General features: G+C 45.1%; 2 protein-coding genes across 2 annotated transcripts; both read right to left on the reverse strand.

The window, feature by feature from the left end:
- Positions 1-4240: 4240 nt before the first annotated feature.
- On the reverse strand, positions 4241-4929 carry LOC136539872 (uncharacterized). The gene has a single exon (XM_066531864.1). The coding sequence runs from the start codon at positions 4787-4789 to the stop codon at positions 4397-4399; it is 393 nt and encodes a 130-aa protein (XP_066387961.1). The 5' UTR covers positions 4790-4929; the 3' UTR covers positions 4241-4396.
- Positions 4930-6675: 1746 nt separating this feature from the next.
- LOC136539874 (peter Pan-like protein) lies at positions 6676-14596 on the reverse strand. The gene is made up of 7 exons (XM_066531866.1): positions 14440-14596; positions 13962-14231; positions 13620-13850; positions 13427-13519; positions 13153-13340; positions 7241-7434; positions 6676-7145 (listed from the first exon to the last, which is right to left on the reverse strand). The coding sequence occupies exons 2-7, from the start codon at positions 14187-14189 to the stop codon at positions 7030-7032; spliced, it is 1050 nt and encodes a 349-aa protein (XP_066387963.1). The 5' UTR covers positions 14190-14231; positions 14440-14596; the 3' UTR covers positions 6676-7029.
- Positions 14597-19651: the final 5055 nt, after the last annotated feature.

The raw sequence follows: 19651 nt of genomic DNA on the forward strand, positions 1-19651 counted from the left end.
ATTCCGGCAATAAGGCAAAGCTGAAGGGATGCTAAGCAAGGATAGATACTCACCGTGGAGCGCTAGCCACGGTGACGCGCACTCGACGGCGGTGCTGCCGGCCGCGAGGAAGAAAGGCGCGCACTACGGTTTCCCGGTGGAGTCAAGCTTCTAGGGTTGGTCGGCTGGGTGCGTAAGGAGCAAGCAGAGCTATGACAGGCTTTGCCGAGGCTGATATGCGCTATGGCGGCGGTGCGAGCTCGACAGAGCTATGGCGGCGGCGTCGGGAAAAGCAGAGGAGAAGAAAAGAGAAGAACGGTGACGGCACAAGCTTTAAAGAGCGGTCAGGAAGCAAGAGGAAGCCACACCACGGCCTTCAACACGCCAGCACGAAGCCAAACGTGGCCACGAGCACGCCTAGAAGCCAGAGGAAGGTCGCCGGCGGTGACAGCTGCCCGCTGGTACTGTTCCAACTAATTACCGAATTGCCACTCGTCTTATTTCCCAAATTACTCCCAAATTTGTATGGTAACTAAAAAATCTCTAAAAATAAAAGTTGTTCCAAATTCAAAGTTCTACAACTTTGCTTTAATAACCATACTCTAATTCAGTCTATATTTTGAAATGCAAGTTTAAAATCAAAAGGGGACACTTAAAGTACATTTCGCCTTTTCAAATTACTTCAAATTTTATATAACAACTTTGAAAACTCCAAAAACCAACTTTGTACACCTTGACAAGCTCTACACTTTTGCTTTTAGGCTCAACCCCAAAATATGCTTATATTTTGAATTAGGTTTTTAGGGTAGAATTTAAATACTGAAAATCAGGGTTTTCGGAAATCCAATGCAATACAAAGATTTAGAACTTGATTCAAACCATACAAGTCAACACATATAACATAAAGGTAAACTTGTTTTAGTGTATGCATATCAAAAATTTTACTAACACCAAAATAAGGTGCAATGCATATGATGACATGGCAGGTTTTAGTATTTAAACACCCGAGGTGTTACATCATAGGCCCTTGATGGCGGTAAGGAAGTAGGAGGCTCAAACAAGTTAGAATAAGCATCCAACAAGGACTGTAGCTCAACTGGCAACGGCGACAAATCTAGTTTAGTTGCCTCGACGACATCCACTGAATCAATGTGAAGCAACAGCTGCTGAGGGAAGGAAGTTGGAAGCCCCTACAACACAGTTAACTAACCATTGTATGGAATCACCATCCACTTTTCCTACCAATGGATCTACATAGGACTATATGTTGCCAACCAATCCATGCCAATCACCACATCAAAGGAGCCCAACGGTAGCACCCTGAAGTTAGAATGAAAAGAACAATCACCCACTGACCAAGGAACTTGAAGCAGCACGGCTGAGCTGGTGAGCTAAGTTCCACCAGCAACCAAGATAGAGCTAGACACTGGGACTAAAACAACACTTGTCAAGCGAGGGACCAAGGCTTCATGCACAAAGGAAGATGCGTTGCCTGAGATGATCAAAATCTACACTGGTATTGACTTTAACAAGCATGTGAAGCAAATAGAGCGAGAAGCTGGCACACCCAAAAGTGCAAATTTGGAGAGTGCTAAGCAACACTGTTTAGTAGGCGGAAACTCCTCAGCAGAATCATCCAATGAATCCTCAGAAGAAAATGAATCCCATAGAGCATCGACTGCATGAAGAACCTCGGGAGCACAGACATGGTCCTTACTCCACCTGGCATTGCATTTGAAACACAGACCAAGAGCCCACCTATACGCCTTGAAAGCCACCATGGTTTGGTGGGTTGGGTGAGCAACCGCCCTAGCTAGAGCAGCAGCAGCTGGAGCCACCACCTTGTCAGCACGTGGTGGAGGCAGGGGCAGTGGCAGGGGTGCTGCTGCGGCTACTGGCAGTCAAGGACGAAATGCAGCCTGCCAATCACCTCCACGTGGGGCTCATGGATTAGGAGTCGTGCCCACCTCTTCCTATAGTAAGGCGAGATGAACAACGTCATCAAAATTTTGGGGACGCTGAACAAGAACTATTGCTTTAATGTCATAACAAAGTCCATCAATGAAACGTTGAGTGAAGAATAGTGGGTCGGCATTAGGAGAATAGGAAATGAGCTGATCGACTAACTGTGAAAATGTAGTGACATAAGCTGAGACAGACGTCTGTTGACGTATACTGAACATTTGACGGAGGAGATGCTCATGCTGATCACGATCGAATCATTCGTGAAGCAAACAACAGAAGGAATCCCAAGTTGCCGAGGGTAGCTGGGGGGCAATAGATTGGTACCAAATCGTTGCTGGACCCTCCATATAGTGTTCGACTAAACCAATCCAAATAGAAGGATCAACAACATACGTGTTGAAATATTTCTCACATAGGGAACGCCAACGTTTTGGGTTGACCCCATCGAACGTTGGAAAGGGAAGTTTAGGAAGCCGGCCAGTTAGCTAATTGGGACGGTTGGGATCAAGGTAGGGAGGGTGAATTGGTGGTAGAGGAGGGTGATTATGGAGATGGAGGGGTCTAGGATGAAAATTGGGCTAGGGTGGCGGAGGGGGGCGAAATAGATGTGGGGGTGGATGGTGAACTTGCTCAGGCGCCGGGCGCGGAGGAATGACGACGGGCGGTGGATGAAATTCAGATGCAGGAAGACGAGAGTGGTGGTCAGGGGACATACCATTGGCCGGGACATGGGTCCAAGTCGTGACGACTCTGGACCCAGCATCTCATGTACTTATGTCGATGCGGTGCCCACTGGGCGATGTGGTGTGCAGACTTGTCGCCGCCGGTGGTGAATGAAGCGCGACTGAGCGGTGAGACGATTCGTCGAACGCCTAGCGGTCGAGGTTCTTCACCAGCTTCTGGATGTTGTCCAGGATGTCGTCCACGCCTGGGCGCCACGCTTCGAGATCTGCTAAGACCTTCTCAAGCGCGGCCACCCGCGGATCGAACTCCTGCTTGACGGTAATGTCGTTGCTGGTCTCCAGATCGGTGAGGCGGTGGGCGTGGCCGTCGGCGAAGGATGCTTCGAGGGAGGCGAGGCGCTGTTCGACGGACGCAGACACCGGATCCGAAAGCCGCGACTCGATCCCCGACAAGCGCCGCTCGAGCCCGATAGCTTGGGTGGAGATGGAGGTTTCCAGCGTGGCGAAGTGGGAGTCGACGGAGCCGGTGCGGTCGGCGAAGACGCGATTGCGGTCATCGAGACGGCGGTCGAATTCGTCGAAGCGGGAGTTGAGCGCGTCGAGGATTTGCTTTAGGGAAGGTTCCATGGCCCCGCGAGCGCGATTGAGTCGGGTGTATTGGTGGTGTGGAGTTGGGGGCGGCGGAGGAGGGGGTGGCAGTGTCGGAATGGCCATGATTGAGACGGTGTTAGCACCCGATTATACTATGTCTCCTAGTTGATCTAGGATGGACCAATCACCCGTGAGCTGGGCTTCGTGACTCTCTTGGGCCGAATGATGGTGGGCCGGTAGGCAAGCCAGAAGCAGCAGCTTCTTCCTCAGGTGCATGGGTAGCGCTGCTGACAAGTAGCTCACGTAATTAATTCACGAAGCCAAGCACAGGAGCTTTCATGATCGTGATACGTGCTGCTCTATGATTAGTCTTCTCGTGCTTAACGTAACTAGGTAACCGGACACGAGAAATTGATTTAGGTTTGATCTAGCGACCACACATTGTAGATTTTTTTTAAAAAAAGTATTTTTTGGTTGAAAAAATCGGGATGTTACACCGTCTATGGACAGTTATAGACATTACTACATGAGCCCACGGAGGCACCGACCAGGACAACTTTACAGCTTTCTTTTTGTTTTTTTATTGAAATTCTGAGGCGCACTACAGCCTGTTCGTTTGGCCATGACTTATCGTAAATGATCGTAAATTTTTAGCCAAAACAGTATTTTTCTCTCACATAAATCAGGCAGCAATATTTTTTTACGAACCAGCAATAATATGAACCAGCCAACCGAACAGGCTGTTTACTGGAGCGGTCCTTGGCTCCTTGCTTGTTTGTACTGCAAAGGTAAAACATGAAATTTACCGGCACGCATTGGCGTTCAGGATGACGGGATCAGTAGTCCTACTAGTCCACTCGTACAGTGTGTACTCGTTGACTGAGGTAGAGAATGGCGGAGCGAAACAGACAGAGGCCACCGAGGCACCGACGAGACGCAGGCAGGGGAAGAGAAGAGCACAAGCACGCACATGGCCCGACGCGGCACAGAAGCTTCAGGAGCCCCTCATCACAAACCGACGAAGCAAACAGTAGATTAATTTACTCCAGTGCTCCACACGATTTACACACGCGTTTTTGCACCCACGCCCCTCGCAAACCTCGCATTACACAAAACAACCCGACAGACCGGCCGGGGCCGGAGATCGCGCCGACTACCGCCTGCAACCGCCGCGGCTCCTACTCGTCGTCGCCGCCGTCGCCGCCGAAGAGCGAGGAGCGGTAGTAGAGCAGCGCGAGGATGAGGAGGAGCATGAACGCGACGCCGACGGGGGAGCCTCCCACGCGGTGGACGGCGTCGGGGGACCCGCCGAAGGCGAAGACGTCGGCGAGCGCCGCGGCGCCGCGGTCGGAGGAGAGGAGGCGGATGAGGAACAGCAGGCACACGGGGAGGAGCAGGAGCCCCACGGGGCTCAGCAGCTCCGCCACGGCCTCCGTCAGCGCCTCGCCGCCGTCGCCCAGGAACAGCGGGCCCGCCACCACGAGGCCCACCACCACCGCCAGCAGCAGGCCGTGAGGCGCGCCGCGTGGGCCCGGCCCGCCGTAGTAGTACTCGTCCCCAGCGCCAGCCATTGCCGCTGCCTGCTCTCTCTGTCGCTCGCTCTCGCGGTGGTGGTGGGAGACTGAGAAGTGAAGAAGATTGTAGAGAGAGCGGGTGGGGTGGTGGGGTGTGAGTGTGAACGACTGAATGAGAGCGAGAGAGTCACGTGGGAGGACTGAGTGGCACTGGTAGATCACACGCGGACGGGGACGAGGGGAAAGGGGGGACAGGTTGGTGGTGCGGCCGTGCAGGTAGCCCACCCGCAGTGAGAGTGCGAGCCGGGGGCGGTGCGACGTGCGAGTTGCGAGTCCAGGCCCACCCCTCACACGACCAAGAGAAGTGGCCGGGCGATGGCTCGTTCCAAATTCTCTCGTGTGAAGTAGGAGTACAATGCAAATCTGCAATGCACCCTGAATCGTAAGGTTACACTGCATGCATTTCTTAATTCTGATGAGGAGTGAAGGACAGTTCAGGCCTTCAAGCTTGAGAATCTTGAGAACCTACTCGTTGCCTGCACAAGCAGTCCTTACCTGTCAGATCAGCCGACAGTTAGCATGACATTTCAGATCTCGGATCCTCTCAGTTTCAGGCCTCCAGCATGTAAGCTCCAGTTTAGTTTGCAAAAAATTTTACAAAATTTTTCATATTCCTCGTCACATCGAATCTTTAGACGCATGTATGAAACATTAAATATAAATAAAAAATAAAACTAATTATACAGTTTAGATGAAATTCACGAGACGAATCTTTTAAACCTAATTAGACTATGATTGGATACTATTTGCCAAATAACAACGAAAACGCTACAGTAACCATTTTGCAAAATTTTTTGCATCTAAACAAGGCCTAAGCTTGCCTCGTCGCCCCTAGCGCTTCTCAGGGTAAAATACAGCATGTGACCTTGCCTCGTTGCCCCTAGCGCTTCTCAGGGTAAAATATAAGGATACATGGCGGCTAAACACCTGCCAGGTCACCAAACTGAAACAAAGAGCTTTGTTTAGGACTGCTAACGTTCTATCTTTTTCAGCTCTCCTTTCAATTTCGTTAGCTAAACAGGGATAGCTCAACAAACTCTGCTCTATAAAAGAAAAATGAAGTTAAACTTATGGAGCATATCTAAAACAACAACAACAACATAGTCTTTTAGTCCAAAGCAAGTTAGAGTAGACTAGAGTTAAAACCCACCAAGAGCTCCAGGTCACGGTTCAAGCACTTCAATAGCTGTTTTCCGAGCATTCCTATTTAACACATAGATCTCTAGATATATCACAAGCTTTCAAATATCTTTTTATTGTCTCCCCATATCAATTTCGATCTTCCTCTACCTTTCCTTATATTATTAGTTTGACTTAAGACTCCACAATGCACTTGTGTTTCTAGAGGTCTTATTTGGACATGGCCAAACCACCTCAACCAATATTGGACAAGCTTTTCTTCAATTTGTGCTACCCCTAGACAATCACATATATCATCGTTCCGAACTCAGTCCATTCTTGTGTGACCATAAATCCATCGCAACTTACGCATTTCTGTAACACTTAGTTGTTGAACATGTCAAATCTTTGTAGACCAACATGTTGTTCCATACAACATAGCCGGTCTAATCGTCGTTCTATAAAACTTGTCTTTTAACTTTTGTGATACCCTCTTGTCACAGAGAATGTTAGAAGCTTATCGTCACTTGATCCACCCTGCTTTGATTCTGTAGCTAACTTTCGCATCAATATCTACGTCCCTCTGTAGCATCGATTCCACATACTGAAAGATGCTCCAGGGTGAAGTTGAGCAGAGCTAAATTTGGTGAAGTCCCAGACAGACCCTAAAGCACCCCACTCAGCCTACTCATCAGAGAATACAGAAAAAGGGCCCACCGGGGGAAAAACAAAATAGCACCCATATGGCCATAACAAACCCTACAAACATGAGGAAGAACATCATGCCAACCCACTACCAGTACCAGCATAACCAAACAAAGCCTTCGTAGTTGTGTAGGGCATCATGTCCATCCCTCTGAAACCCCGACAAGAATAAGAAATCTTAGACTGCGAACCAAAAACTATTCCCAAACCTGAGTCGTAACTCAAGAGGTAAGCATCCGCAAAACAATGTTTACACTTTGTGGCAAGGAATGCAATGCACCTTCAGTCACAAAATTGGCATGAATGCATCACGTTGTAGGGCACAAGGCCCGTTGGTTTCAGCATGAAACATCCAAAACTGTCAAAACACCTGCGTCGTCTGCCTTTGCATTGTCTGATATACATCTAAAATCCTATACCTCCATCTCATCCTCGGATTCATCTGTGGCCTCAGCATTATCCTCATCTTCTTGTCCTTCTACTTCTTCCCCAGTTTCTGTTCCTTTCTTTCCCACCACTTCCTTTTCCACTGTATCATAAAAAGGAAATCAGTCCAAAAAAAAACAAAGATGCATCAATACTTAGTAATAAATTAAGGTGTTCGAAGTATTAAGTGGAACTCACCAGGCCATGGGTATAAGACATCTCCTGAACATAGCCCAGTTTCAACTTTAACTAGGCGCATAGTCATCCTTGGTCCAATCTCCTGGAGTCTGACGGCGCTTTTTCTCGATGCCCGGTTTAATTTGTCAACATCACTTGGCAGGCTTACCATTGCTGCTTCATCATCTACTTCACTTTCTGATCCATACCCAGCTCTGGCAAATGTGTACACAAATTAAATCTGAGCAACAATATATATTGGTGCACTGTTTTTTTTAAAAAAACACAACACCAGGTGATGATATTTGGATCACAGTTATTGAATCTATAAAAGTAACAACCTGGACCAAAATAATCTGTGGACAGCAAACTAGCAAATGAAAACTTGGAAGGTAAAAGATAATGGCATTAATGGTTTAGAGGACATGCACAGCCAGAGAGCATTTCAGGTGAAAAATGAGACACTTGCTGACTCAAGTCAAAAGATCTTTACTTGTTACCATTTCTCTAAAACATAAAATCCACTATCTGAAGTTCAATGCCTGCTAAGTGCCAAGTCCGATGCCTAGTCTTTTCACTTAGTTTTCTGGCTCGTAAAGGTATGCTCAACTGTACATAGTTGGCCATGTGATTACTTCGTAGTTTCAATCTCATACACTGACATGACCCTACTTTGCTCGCGGAGCTCCAGCTTGCGAGCGAGGCTCATGGCGACGACGAGCGACTGGGGGTTGTGGGCCTCGACGTCGAGGCTGAGAGGCGGCTGAAGCCCAGGGGTGAAGGCTTGGACCTGCTGCGCCTCCGAAAGCGCACCCATGCGGGGGAGCAGGGCCTCGAACCGGTCCTGGTAGTCACTGACGGAGCCAGTTCGCTTGCAGGCCATGAGCTCACCCAGCGGGTTGGAGCGGATTGGAGGACCGAAGTGGAGGTTGAGGAGCTCGGTGAAGCGGCGCCAGGACGGAGTGCCTTCATCTTGTTGGACTTGGAGGAACCACATCTGGGCGCCTCCTACCAGGTTGTAGGATGCCATCCAAACCTGCTCCTCAGCCGCGATGCGTTGTCGATGGAAGTAGGACTCGCAGCGGTTGATGAACGCCAGCTTCTGGAACCGGGGCGAATAATCGCCGTGGTTTTCGCCATGGCCTGAGCCCCGTGATCCTGAGGAGCTCGCTGGTGGCTGCGCCTGCTGCAGCGCGGCGACCTGCCCTTGGAGGTCGCTGATGGAGGCCGGTCAGGGACTGGATGAGCTTGGCCAAATCGGCTGTGGTTGGTTCGGCCATGGGGGATGATATGGAAGCGGCTGAGGTGGATTTGTGAGGCTGGGGTGGGAGGCGTGGTGGTGGCTGGATGGGGTGGTGGTGGCGCAGCAGAGGATGAAGAACGCCTGGAAGCCGAAACCAGGTTGTCAAGGGCGTTGGTGCTCAAGGTAGCTGGCCCTCGACTACGAAGCTCGTAGCTTGGGTTGGTAATGGTGTGGGGTTTATCCCCTGGACGCCCTATGTTGAAGGGGATGAGATTAAGATGAAGGGGATGAGATTAAGAGAGAACAGGGAGATTAGGAATAGGTTTGTTCATTGCTTGATCCCTTCCTCAGCCGAATACATGATATAAATAGAAGTCTCCTGAGTCCTAGCTCCTCAATTCTAGCCTAGCCATTCCTCCCCTAATTCCCAACCAACTGCTAATTGCTATTAATTACCGCCGGCTGCTGACCATGCATGTCCCCAGGCGGCTGCTGGCCATGCATGTCCCTAGGCGGCTGCTGACCATGCATGTCCCTAGGTGGCTGCTGGCATTGTCGGCCCCACATAACAGGGTGCAACATATATAGCTCTAGAATTCGACAATAGGTGGTTATAGCAAATCTATTTGGATCTTTATAGAGGTGTATTCTCAAAACGAAAGCACTTGATAGATTCCGTTGCATTCATGAACACAATTTAGTCTTTTTTGACTGAAGCCTTCTTCTGCATATGCTACCTATGTTGAGATCAAGTGTAATTTTACATGTAGAGCTTAATATGCCACCACAGTAGCTAATGAATGGAAGGCCTGCTCAGTTGCTTGCCTTCAAGACTTCTTATATGAAGAGCATGTGTGTTAGCAGAACAGTGTCAAATATAGCGAATGCACATAATTGATCAGTATCTGTATGGGCAATGTCATATATAGTACCCTACTACCATGCAACTAGGCCTGGTAACGGGCTGTCAAAATCCGAGGGCCGAACTAGAACCCCAACTCGTGGACTGTCTTTTATGAATTATATATGAGCATACAAAGAAAGGGTTGGATTGGATCAGACTGTCTTGGAAGGACTCTACATGGATCGGATTCTCGATGTTGGCCCGTGTAGCCGCGTGGATCATTACAAGGAGTCGGCCCTTGGATCGGAGGTATGGGCCTTCGTGCCTCTTCCATCCTCTCCGATAGGAGATAAGCCTCCCATCGCTAGGGCATCACAGTGAGGCGTTGCCTCTTTGAGATCCCTTGCCATCTGATCCAGGGTGTCAGCTCCTCCGTCCGAAGGCTTGGCCTCTCCACCATTAGTGACCGACCCAGGTACAGATGATTGCTCCCAACCTCCCATGTTCTTGAACGGGGAACAAATCCAACTGCATGTTCTTGATCCCCTGACCATGTTTTAGCAATTTAGAGCTGGGAGACTATTTTCCTCTCTAGTGTTGGCATAAAAATTAAAACAAGGTCTGGTGATGCCTAAGAAGTACTTGTACTCTTTCCCCATATTCTTTTCTGTAAAAGCTACTTCTTTCCTTCAGGATCTTGTATTGTATTCATGTGTCCATAAAAATTTAGAGCCTGTCTTTATGCTTTGCTGTTCATTTGTTCAGACTTTGGAGCTGGTTTTTAGCACTTCCAGCCTTCCAGGAGTTCAAAACCCACAAAGCAGTTTTCCTGGTGCCTTTTGGGATGCTGTTTTGAAATTATATTTTAAAATATTTTAATAAAGACTAAATGTTATGTACTGTTGCTGGTGATGGAGCCAATTGCCACCTCACTCATGGTCATGGAGAAGATGTGTATGTTCGCACAGCCTTGCTGATCTTTTTCAATGCTACTAATACAGTAAACATTGTAACTCGCTAGTGGTCATTTTTCTAAGTACAAAGGTATGCCTTACTATAGATTCAGGCAAATGTGTGCCTTATTTATATTGCACACTAGCCAGCAAGTACTAATTTGTTATTTAATTATTTTCCCTTATTTAATTATTTTCCCTTTCTTCAGATTCAAATGGAGCTTAGGAGGAGTGAAACTTTGAGCATTCATGGCCTTTCGTTCTTCTATTTTTCCTATTACGATTTATGCAAAATTTAAGCAGACTGTTGTAATTTCATAATATTATTTGTGATTGTAAGCAAATAAGCACTTTTATATTTTTGTTCGTGACTAATAAAGTAAGCACTTACTCAAACTGAAAGCAGGCACTAGGCAGTCAATGTGCTGCACAGGTGCTCAACAGACGCGTAGATTTACTAGTATGCGGCTAGCCGGACGGCCAGCCCTAACGACACATCAAACAGCAAGTGCAGACTAGATGAATTCCAAACATTGTAAAAGGATCGTGCCCAAGGATCTAAAAGGGCCAAGACGGGAGCAGGATATACTTTTAAACGGATAGAACTGGATCGGATTATATACCCATTAAAATATGAATTGGATTAGGATCAAGGCACTTCTAAGATATTTAGGGCATGTTTGGATTGAACCCTGGGAGAAAAACGCCTCGCCTGTAACTTGCCTGGAAGTTGACTACACCTTGTTTGGTTGCAGACCTGGTGGGTTGCCTGCCCCAGGCATCTCCAGGCGTAGAAAAACGGTCGCCTGGCACCTGCTGCTTCTTTGCCTGGATCAGTACTACTCCAATGACTGATTTAATTGCTTTAGCTATTTAACTACCATGCATTAGCTACTTATAATTAAGGCAAAAGTACATTAGCTATTTTATTAAGGCAAACGTGTACCATTATGGATTAATTTAATATGAATACATATTTATTTCTATTTTATTAGCTTACAACAACAACAACAACAACAACAAAGCCTTTAAGTCCCAAACAAGTTGGGGTAGGCTAGAGTTGAAACCCAACAGAAGCAATCAAGGTTCAGGCACGTGAATAGCTGTCTTCCAAGCACTCCTATTTAAGGCTAAGTCTTTGGGTATATTCCATCCTTTCAAGTCTCCTTTTATTGCCTCTACCCAAGTCAACTTCGGTCTTCCTCTGCCTCTCTTCACGTTACTATCCTGACTTAGGATTCCACTACGCACCGGTGCATCTGGAGGTCTCCGTTGCACATGTCCAAACCATCTCAACCGGTGTTGGACAAGCTTTTCTTCAATTGGCGCTACCCCTAATCTCTCACGTATATCATCGTTCCGAACTCGATCCCTTCTTGTATGACCGCAAATCCAACGCAACATACGCATTTCCGCGACACTTAGCTGTTGAATATGTCGTCTTTTCGTAGGCCAACATTCTGCACCATACAACATAGCAGGTCTAATCGCCGTTCTATAAAACTTGCCTTTTAGCTTCTGTGGTACCCTTTTGTCACATAGGACACCAGACGCTTGCCGCCACTTCATCCACCCTGCTTTGATTCTATGGCTAACATCTTCATCAATATCCCCGTCCCTCTGTACCATTGATCCTAAATATCGAAAGGTATCCTTCCTAGGCACTACTTGACCTTCCAAACTAACATCTTCCTCCTCCCGACAGACCTTTTAAAATAACGTTTTTAGATTTATAAATAATTCTATATTTATTTAACTAATTAAAATATTTATACAAATATATTTTTTAGTAAAACTGCAAAAGCTATATGCTAATTATATATCACAGACATCAGTTAACACACTGATATTATGAATATCTCCTCTTATTAATATTCTCAGGCACAGGTCTCCAACCAAACAGACCTTCTTCAGACTTGCCTGGCCAGGCAAAAATCATCAACTTTCCAGGCAACTCTCAGGCAACACTTTTTGCCAGGCAAGTCCTCCAGGTCTCCAACCAAACAGGCCCTTAGGGCTGAAGTGGGGTTAGGGCTGGATGATGATCCATGATCAGGCCTACATGCAACCCTTCTAGTGCTATAACAACTTGTAAACTAAAACACAAACTTATTCAAGTTGCAGAGCCCATCTCAGTTGTTCTTTTAGAGTAAGTTATGCTACTATAAAACTAGAGCTGCATTAGTACAGCACATTCCTCAAATTATATGCTCTACAGTAACTTCCTTTCTACCAGTTTTTTGGACTTAACTGGGTTGACTACTACAAACTTCACAAACATTAGTAATGAGTGTATAGTATGAAAATAATATTATCAGCATTATTCAGATGAGATATGAGGGTGAGTATTGCCTATTTAGTTGAGAAAAATGCTAATAAATAAGCTAAAGCAAAAAAAACCACCCCCACCCCCACCCCCACCCCCACCCGCAACAAAAAACCCAAACCAGAGAGCACTGACATAATATTTGGAAGATGGTAATGATATTGACATAATATGGTGTATTTCATGTTATTTCGCTAAACCATCTGCACTTCTGACTGTTGTTATGTTGTACTTCTTTGTGCCCCCAAGAAGGAGCGTTAATTTATCACAACATTTACTGGCATCCCATGTTTTAAAGGCGGCTAGGCGTCCAGGCGAGTGCTTGGTACGCCTGGACGCCTAGGCGGCGCCTAGGCGATGCCTAGGCGACAAGGCGCCACTGTTTCCCAAGGCGAGCTGGGTACGCCTGGACGCCTAGGCGACGCCTTTAAAACACTGCTGGCATCCCATGTACTAGTTTAAATCTGTGTTGTTAGCTTTCACGGTTTTTCTACGCAAATAATCTTTTCTCGGAAATAAAAAATATACCATTGCGATATAATAATAAAATGGCAAGATAGTACTTACTTTGTCACGAAATCACTAACATCTTTATATTCTCCTAGATCAGGCACTTGATTGTTTTGCATGAGCTTTCTAATCCTGCGACTAACACCAACAGGCTGGAGCTTGATGGAGTAATGCCGGAATTCAATAACATCCTTCTCTTTATCATGTTTTAACAACAGAATCCTTTGGCATGTTGCCAGCTTGACCTATTATGCAAAATACTGTTTTATTATCTGATTATGCCAGAAAGAAGACATTAAGTTTCATCACGATGTTATCATCCGGTACTTACAGTGCTTGGGTCAACAGCAGGGAACATATGCTGGAAGTATTCAACCAAACTCCTGAAAGGGTTGCCGAGACCTGTCAACCCACCGAGTACAACCTGCCAAATCCATGAGTTCAACATTAAAACAAGGTATCAGTGAACAATATCCACATTAAAGCTACCCTGATACAAAATTATCCACAGCAGTTTCATATACCAGTGGTGAGTTCTGGAATATCCCTGGTGGGCACCTTGGGCGCTTCTGGGAGTTTGCAATGTCCGCCGCAAGTGAGTACCCCTCTATCTGAAATGTGAATGTTGGGCCCTGCGGCGATTTGGCAAAGCGCAAATGTGGCAGGCTTTTGGGGTTTGAGAGGATTAGGAAATGCGTCACACCCAACGGACCGGCAACATTGACAAAGTCCTTGAGGTTATTTCGCTTCTTCTCCTGCAAATTAATTGTTTTATATAAGCATGTGAGGCACACGAATAAGGGCAACCATTCATCCAGTGCTAATATACGATAGTATGGCATAGGGGCAGGGAACTAGGGATGGACCTTGAGATTGAGGGCAGTGTAGGGGAGCATGACCTTGCGGAGGTCCTGCTGGAGGTGGCGGAGCGTGGAGGGGAGTTTGCCGCGGGAGAAGACGAAGCTCTTGGGAATCTTGGCGCCGGTGATCTGGTCAACGTTCGCCAGCGCCGCCTTCTGCTTCCGAAGCGTCGCCGCGGGGATGCGCGGACCGCGGCCCCGCCTCTTCCCCGGCCCGGACCGTGGCTGGCGCATGGCGGCTCAGTTGAACGAACACACAAATGATGGAAGAAGAACCTAATTGAGGATCATATTTTTGCAAAGAAAAAAAAAACCAAGTTAGTAGCCATGATACGTTTATACAAATAGCCAAATAGCTTAAGTATAGGGTTTGGGTACTCGGTTTCGCACAGCGGGAAGGGAATACAAATAGCCAAATAGCTTAAGTTTAGGGTTTGGGTACTCGGTTTCGCACAGCGGGAAGGGAAGAGAGGGGCGGGCATACCTTGTGGGTGCTCGTCGCCGGCGAAGTGCCCAGGCGTAGGGCGGCGGCGGTGGCGTTATAGCCCAGTCGTCGCAGATAGGAGAGCGAGAGCGAGAGCGAGCGCGAATGCGAGGGGTGGCTGGGTGAGCGGCGGCGGCGGTAGCCAAAACCCCAGTCCGCCTCATCCGAGGGGAGTGCACCCACGCGGGCTTCTCCTGGGCCGTTCCTTTTTCACGCAATTCTTTAGCAGTTACTTTTTTTTTCCTTAGTTTTCTCTCTTTTTTTATTCTTCCTGATTTCATATTTATTCTTTCTTGCAGCACTTCCAACGACTAGTTAAACATTGGGTTTTAATTTTGTCGAATAATAATGATATCTATTGCAATATCGCAAATGAGCAAAAGGAGCATGTTTTATATTGAGTAAAATGCACTCTGGGTACTTAAACTATTGGGGCATTACCATCTAGGTACTTGAACTGAAAAAGCTACCACCTGGGTACCTAAATTATGGGGGCATTACCATCTGGGTACTCGAACTAAAAAAACCTCCCACTTGGGTACTTAAACTATTGGGCTATTACCATCTGGGTACCGTCGCCGATGACCAGGAGCGCGGGAAAATGAATTTTGATTCTTTTTCTTTTTATGAAAATAGATGAATAGTGCTGGAATTTGTTATTTTTGTAAAAAAATAATTAGAGCTCCAAACATTCTAAAAATTTTTGTGTAGCCTCTATATGATGTACTCTACCTAGGAAAAATATGAAACTTGAAAAATGAATAGTTTTTGTATATTTAAAAATTATCTCTTTTAATTAATAAATGAACTTCCATAAATTTTATAATTAAAATAAATAAATATCAAGGGTTTCTGCAATGAAAAGAGAGTTGAGCAGGCGAGCACAGGTAGGCCGCCTCTTTTTGACATTTATTTATTTTAATTATAAAATTTATGGAAGTTTATTTATTAATTAAAAGAGGTAATTTTTAAACATACAAAAACTATTTATTTTTCAAGTTTCATATTTTTTTCTAGGTAGAGTACATCATATAGAGGCTACACAAAAAAATTTAGAATATTTGGAGCTCTAATTATTTTTTTTACAAAAATAACAAATTTTAGCACTATTCATCTAATTTCAGAAAAAAAAAGAATCAAAATTCATTTTCCCGCGCTCCTGGTCACCGGCAACGGTACCCAGATGGTAATGGCCCAATAGTTTAAGTACCAAAGTGGGAGGTTTTTTTAGTTCGAGTACCCAGATAGTAATGCCCCCATAGTTTAAGTACCCAGGTGGTAGCTTTTTTAGTTCAAGTACCTAGATGGTAATGCCCCAATAGTTTAAGTACCCAAGGTGTATTTTACTCTTTTATATTCTATTAATGTGGAACATCTTTTCCCTATTGAAGCAAGCAACATTTTCTCCTAAACCAAAAACAATTTTCACAGAGCTAGAAATTTGTCCCATGATCTATGACGCTTTTCTCCTAAACTTAAAATTTCTCCTTGAGCTTGAGTTTTTTTCTAGTGAACTCGGAACAAAGTTTCACTCAATAAAAAATGGTTCTGATTCATTAAAAATGTTATTAGAGAAAAAAAGTCATCCAAATATAATCAAGTGGAGCATTTAGGATAGGGTTGATCAGAAGGTGACAGTGCTATTAGAGATTAGAAGGTGAACTCAGCAAGGGATTCATAAGGATAGGGTTGATAGAACTTAAGATCAGTAGGAGTAGATCTAGCAGGTATAAACTTGCATTTAGGATATAATAAACCCTAGAACATGAACTAAAATTGAGAGAGATAGAGAAAGAGGGTGAGAGTGGGGAGGCGTTATTGACCATCGGCAGGCTTGGCTGAGGAACTGGCCATGGTGTCGATGTAGGGCAGCAGTGGAGTCCGATGGCGGTGTCGAAGGCGCAGTGGAGGCGCAGTCGCAGAGGCGGCGATGAAGACGCGGCGATGGCAGCTTCCCGCCACTAGCAACGTCCCCTCTCTAGATCGGCTTAGGGTTAGGATATAGGTGGGGTTTGTGGCGGCTCAGGTGAACCTCGTGCTTTATGTCTCGGCCCCCACCTCCTTTTTATAGCGCTGTGCGACGGGGGACACCAACCATATATAGGGTTGGGCGCCCCTGATTAGGGTGCGGATCAAAAGCCCAATTGGCCGTTGGGCCAAGTTGGTAGAGATCAACCTAACATTCTCTCCCTTAATCTCACCTTATGACTTAAACTTAACTTACTTTATCTTTTTCCATCCTATCACAGATCAGTGTATAGAGTGTGCCTCATCGTCATAGTCAGTTGCCATTAGATTAACAGCTATAATGCACCTCTCTGTTTTGAAACAGATTCTCATCTAGGACCTTATTGTCTAGGAATCATAAGCTTTCCCTTAAATCTATGCCGGCTAAGTGTTCTCTGAACACGTTGGGTGATAAGCCTTTTATAAGCGGATTTGCGAGAATCTTTTTCTGTACTTATATGCTCAAGACTAATTATATGATCCCGAACTTTGTCTTTCATAATATAATATTTTATGTCAATGTGTTTGGTAGCACCATTTGACTTATTGTTGTGAGCATAACATACTGTTGGATTATTATCAGAGTATAACCTTAGTGGCTTATGTATGTGTGGCAGAATCGTCCGAAATAGCATACTTCCGGAGGCGCTCGTTTATAGTATTTTTTGCTTAATAAAAATTGGTTTTAAACCCTAAGTGATATAACATGACTATCGAATCAACTTTTGTTTCGCATCTCTGTCGATCGTTTCGAGTTATAGAAATTGATCTACACACTCTATTACATATTTACATGCATTAACACATAAACATGATGCTCATGATATGTTTTAGTAAATGATTTATGGTGTAACACCGATAGTGTTACAAATCTATCCCCCTTAAATAAAATCTTGTTTCGAGATTTCATGTGCCTAGTGAGAGAAAAGAGATAAGAAATAATTTTTGATTTAAACAATTACCTCGGTGAACTAGAAAGAAGGTGGGGATAATGCTTCAAGATATAGCTTTCTTGCTCCCACGTTGCTTCGTCCTCCGAGTGATTTTGCCACTGAACTTTATAAAACTTTACCACATTTTTTCTAGTCATTCTTTCTTTTTCATCTAAGATTTTGACAGGATGCTCAATATAAGACAAATCGAGGTGGAGGAGAAATCCTTCAGTTTCCACAACTTCATTGGGAACCCACAAACATTTCTTTAACTGAGAAACATGAAAGATATTATGCACTGCTGACAAAATATCTAGGATTTGGATACGGTAGGCAGCAGAACCATACCGGCACAAAACCTTGTAAGATCCAACATAGCGAGGGGCTAGCTTCCCATGGACACCAAATCGATGTACACCTCTCATGGGAGATACCTTGAGATACACATGATCACCAACTTCAAATTGCAAGGGCCTTCGCTTGTCCACATAAATTTTTTGATGACTTTGAGCTGCCTTTAAATGGCTCTGAATGATGCTAACTTGCTCTCGAGCTTCTTTGATAAAATCAGGCCCAAAATATTCACGATTACCCACCTCAACCCAATTAAGAGGTGTTCTACATTTCTTGCCATATAGGGCCTCAAAAGGTGCCATACGAATGCTTTCTTGATAACTATTCTTATAAGAAAACTTTATTAGAGTTAAGCATTCGTCCCACTTTTTAGGAAAAGAAATGGCACAAGCTCTCACCATATCCTCTAGTACCTAATTTACCCTTTTCTGTTTGGCCATTAGTTTGCGGATGATAAGCTGAACTTCTGAGGAGACTAGTACCAAGATATTGTTGAAGTTGCTCCAAAAAACGAGAGACAAAGACTGACCCTCTATCAGAGACGATAGTAAGAGGAACTCCATACAAGGTCACAATCCGGTCAAAATACAACTTGGCATACTTCTTGGCTGAATATGTTATATCCACTGGGAGGAAATGAGCGCACTTGGTAAGGCGATCCACAATGACCCAAATAGAATCATACCCCTTTGTCGTGCGGGGCAAATGTGGTAGAATCGTCCAAAATAGCACACTTTCGAAGACGCTCATCTTCCACCAGACACTAAACACCCCAAAAGCTGGCTACATCGAACGGTTCCATCGAGCACATCCTAAGAGAGAACTCAAATAATACATGTTTTTTCCTCCAGGATCCAATAATGAGAACGAGTTTACAATACTTAGTCCATTTCATACAACAAGAGTTCTTAGAAATACATTATTACAATACCAAGTTCAGAGTGTGGGATTTAAACAGCGGAATTAAATTAGACATCTAATGATAAGATACAAGGATCCGTCTATGCCTACCAGAAGAATCCTTCACACAATAGCCATTCCTCAAGCTGTACCTACAACAGGGGTAAATAAACCCTGAGTACACAATGTACTCACAAGACTTATCCGACTAGTGGGAATACTTTCCTGGCTCCAAATGATATGATAGGCTTTATGGTTTGTTGTGTTTCCTTTTTGCAAAAAGCCTTACTAGTAGTGCATCCTTATGTATGTTTCTTATTAGCAGTCATGATTGGTTCATTATCTAACCATTCTATGTAAGCACATATTCTACTTTCATGCAAGAGTTGAGGAATCAGATCCATTTCTCCATCTTTCATCTTTCAATTCTTACTACGGTGCTAGATCATAGACAAGTCATATTGTATTATATGGCGATTCACGAATCAATATAGTCTAGCTATGTACCCTAAAACACACGCCCTGCTTATACCCTAGGCACAAGCAGGACTAACCCACCACTCTCCTATCAAGGGGTCCAGGTCCCTGTCCAAACTTGGACTCCAAGCCCCCACACCTGAGTCCTAGACTTAATGTGGTGCTTAGACCTCCACCATCTCCATCTCCAATCAGTCGGTCTAGAAAGAGCCAGAACCCATGACAAGAGAGCAATGAGCCTTCCTGCTCCTATAAGCAAGTATGTGCTCAGGATAATAAGTCTGTGACCTGACTATAATCTAATGCAACGGTTGGTCCTTAACCAACACGGACAGGGAAAATAGTGTAACCAAGCTATGCCCCGTTGGCCGCGGGACATAACCTCTTACACCCACCAATACCCGTACCATATCCCTGCTCGGTCTCAATTTCCTTTCATCATTTTATCATGAGAGTAATATTAATAATCACCTATTGCGAGTAACGACAGGTTACTCACGCTACCGAAAAACCTAAGCATAGCAGCTATGCGGCCTAAGCTA

Source organism: Miscanthus floridulus, chromosome 2 (genome assembly GCF_019320115.1).
Source record: "Miscanthus floridulus cultivar M001 chromosome 2, ASM1932011v1, whole genome shotgun sequence".
NCBI classification, from domain to species: Eukaryota; Viridiplantae; Streptophyta; class Magnoliopsida; order Poales; family Poaceae; genus Miscanthus; species Miscanthus floridulus.

Excerpts from the sequence above, each read along its gene's own strand:
- LOC136539872 (XM_066531864.1), bottom strand. The coding sequence starts at position 4,789 with ATGGCTGGCGCTGGGGACGAGTACTACTACGGCGGGCCGGGCCCACGC.
- LOC136539874 (XM_066531866.1), bottom strand. The coding sequence starts at position 14,189 with ATGCGCCAGCCACGGTCCGGGCCGGGGAAGAGGCGGGGCCGCGGTCCG. Across the intron at positions 7,435-13,152 it reads GTTAGTGATTTCGTGACAAA|AGCTGGGTATGGATCAGAAA; the intron begins GTAAGTACTATC and ends CACATTTGCCAG. Across the intron at positions 7,146-7,240 it reads TGTCTTATACCCATGGCCTG|TGGAAAAGGAAGTGGTGGGA; the intron begins GTGAGTTCCACT and ends TTTATGATACAG.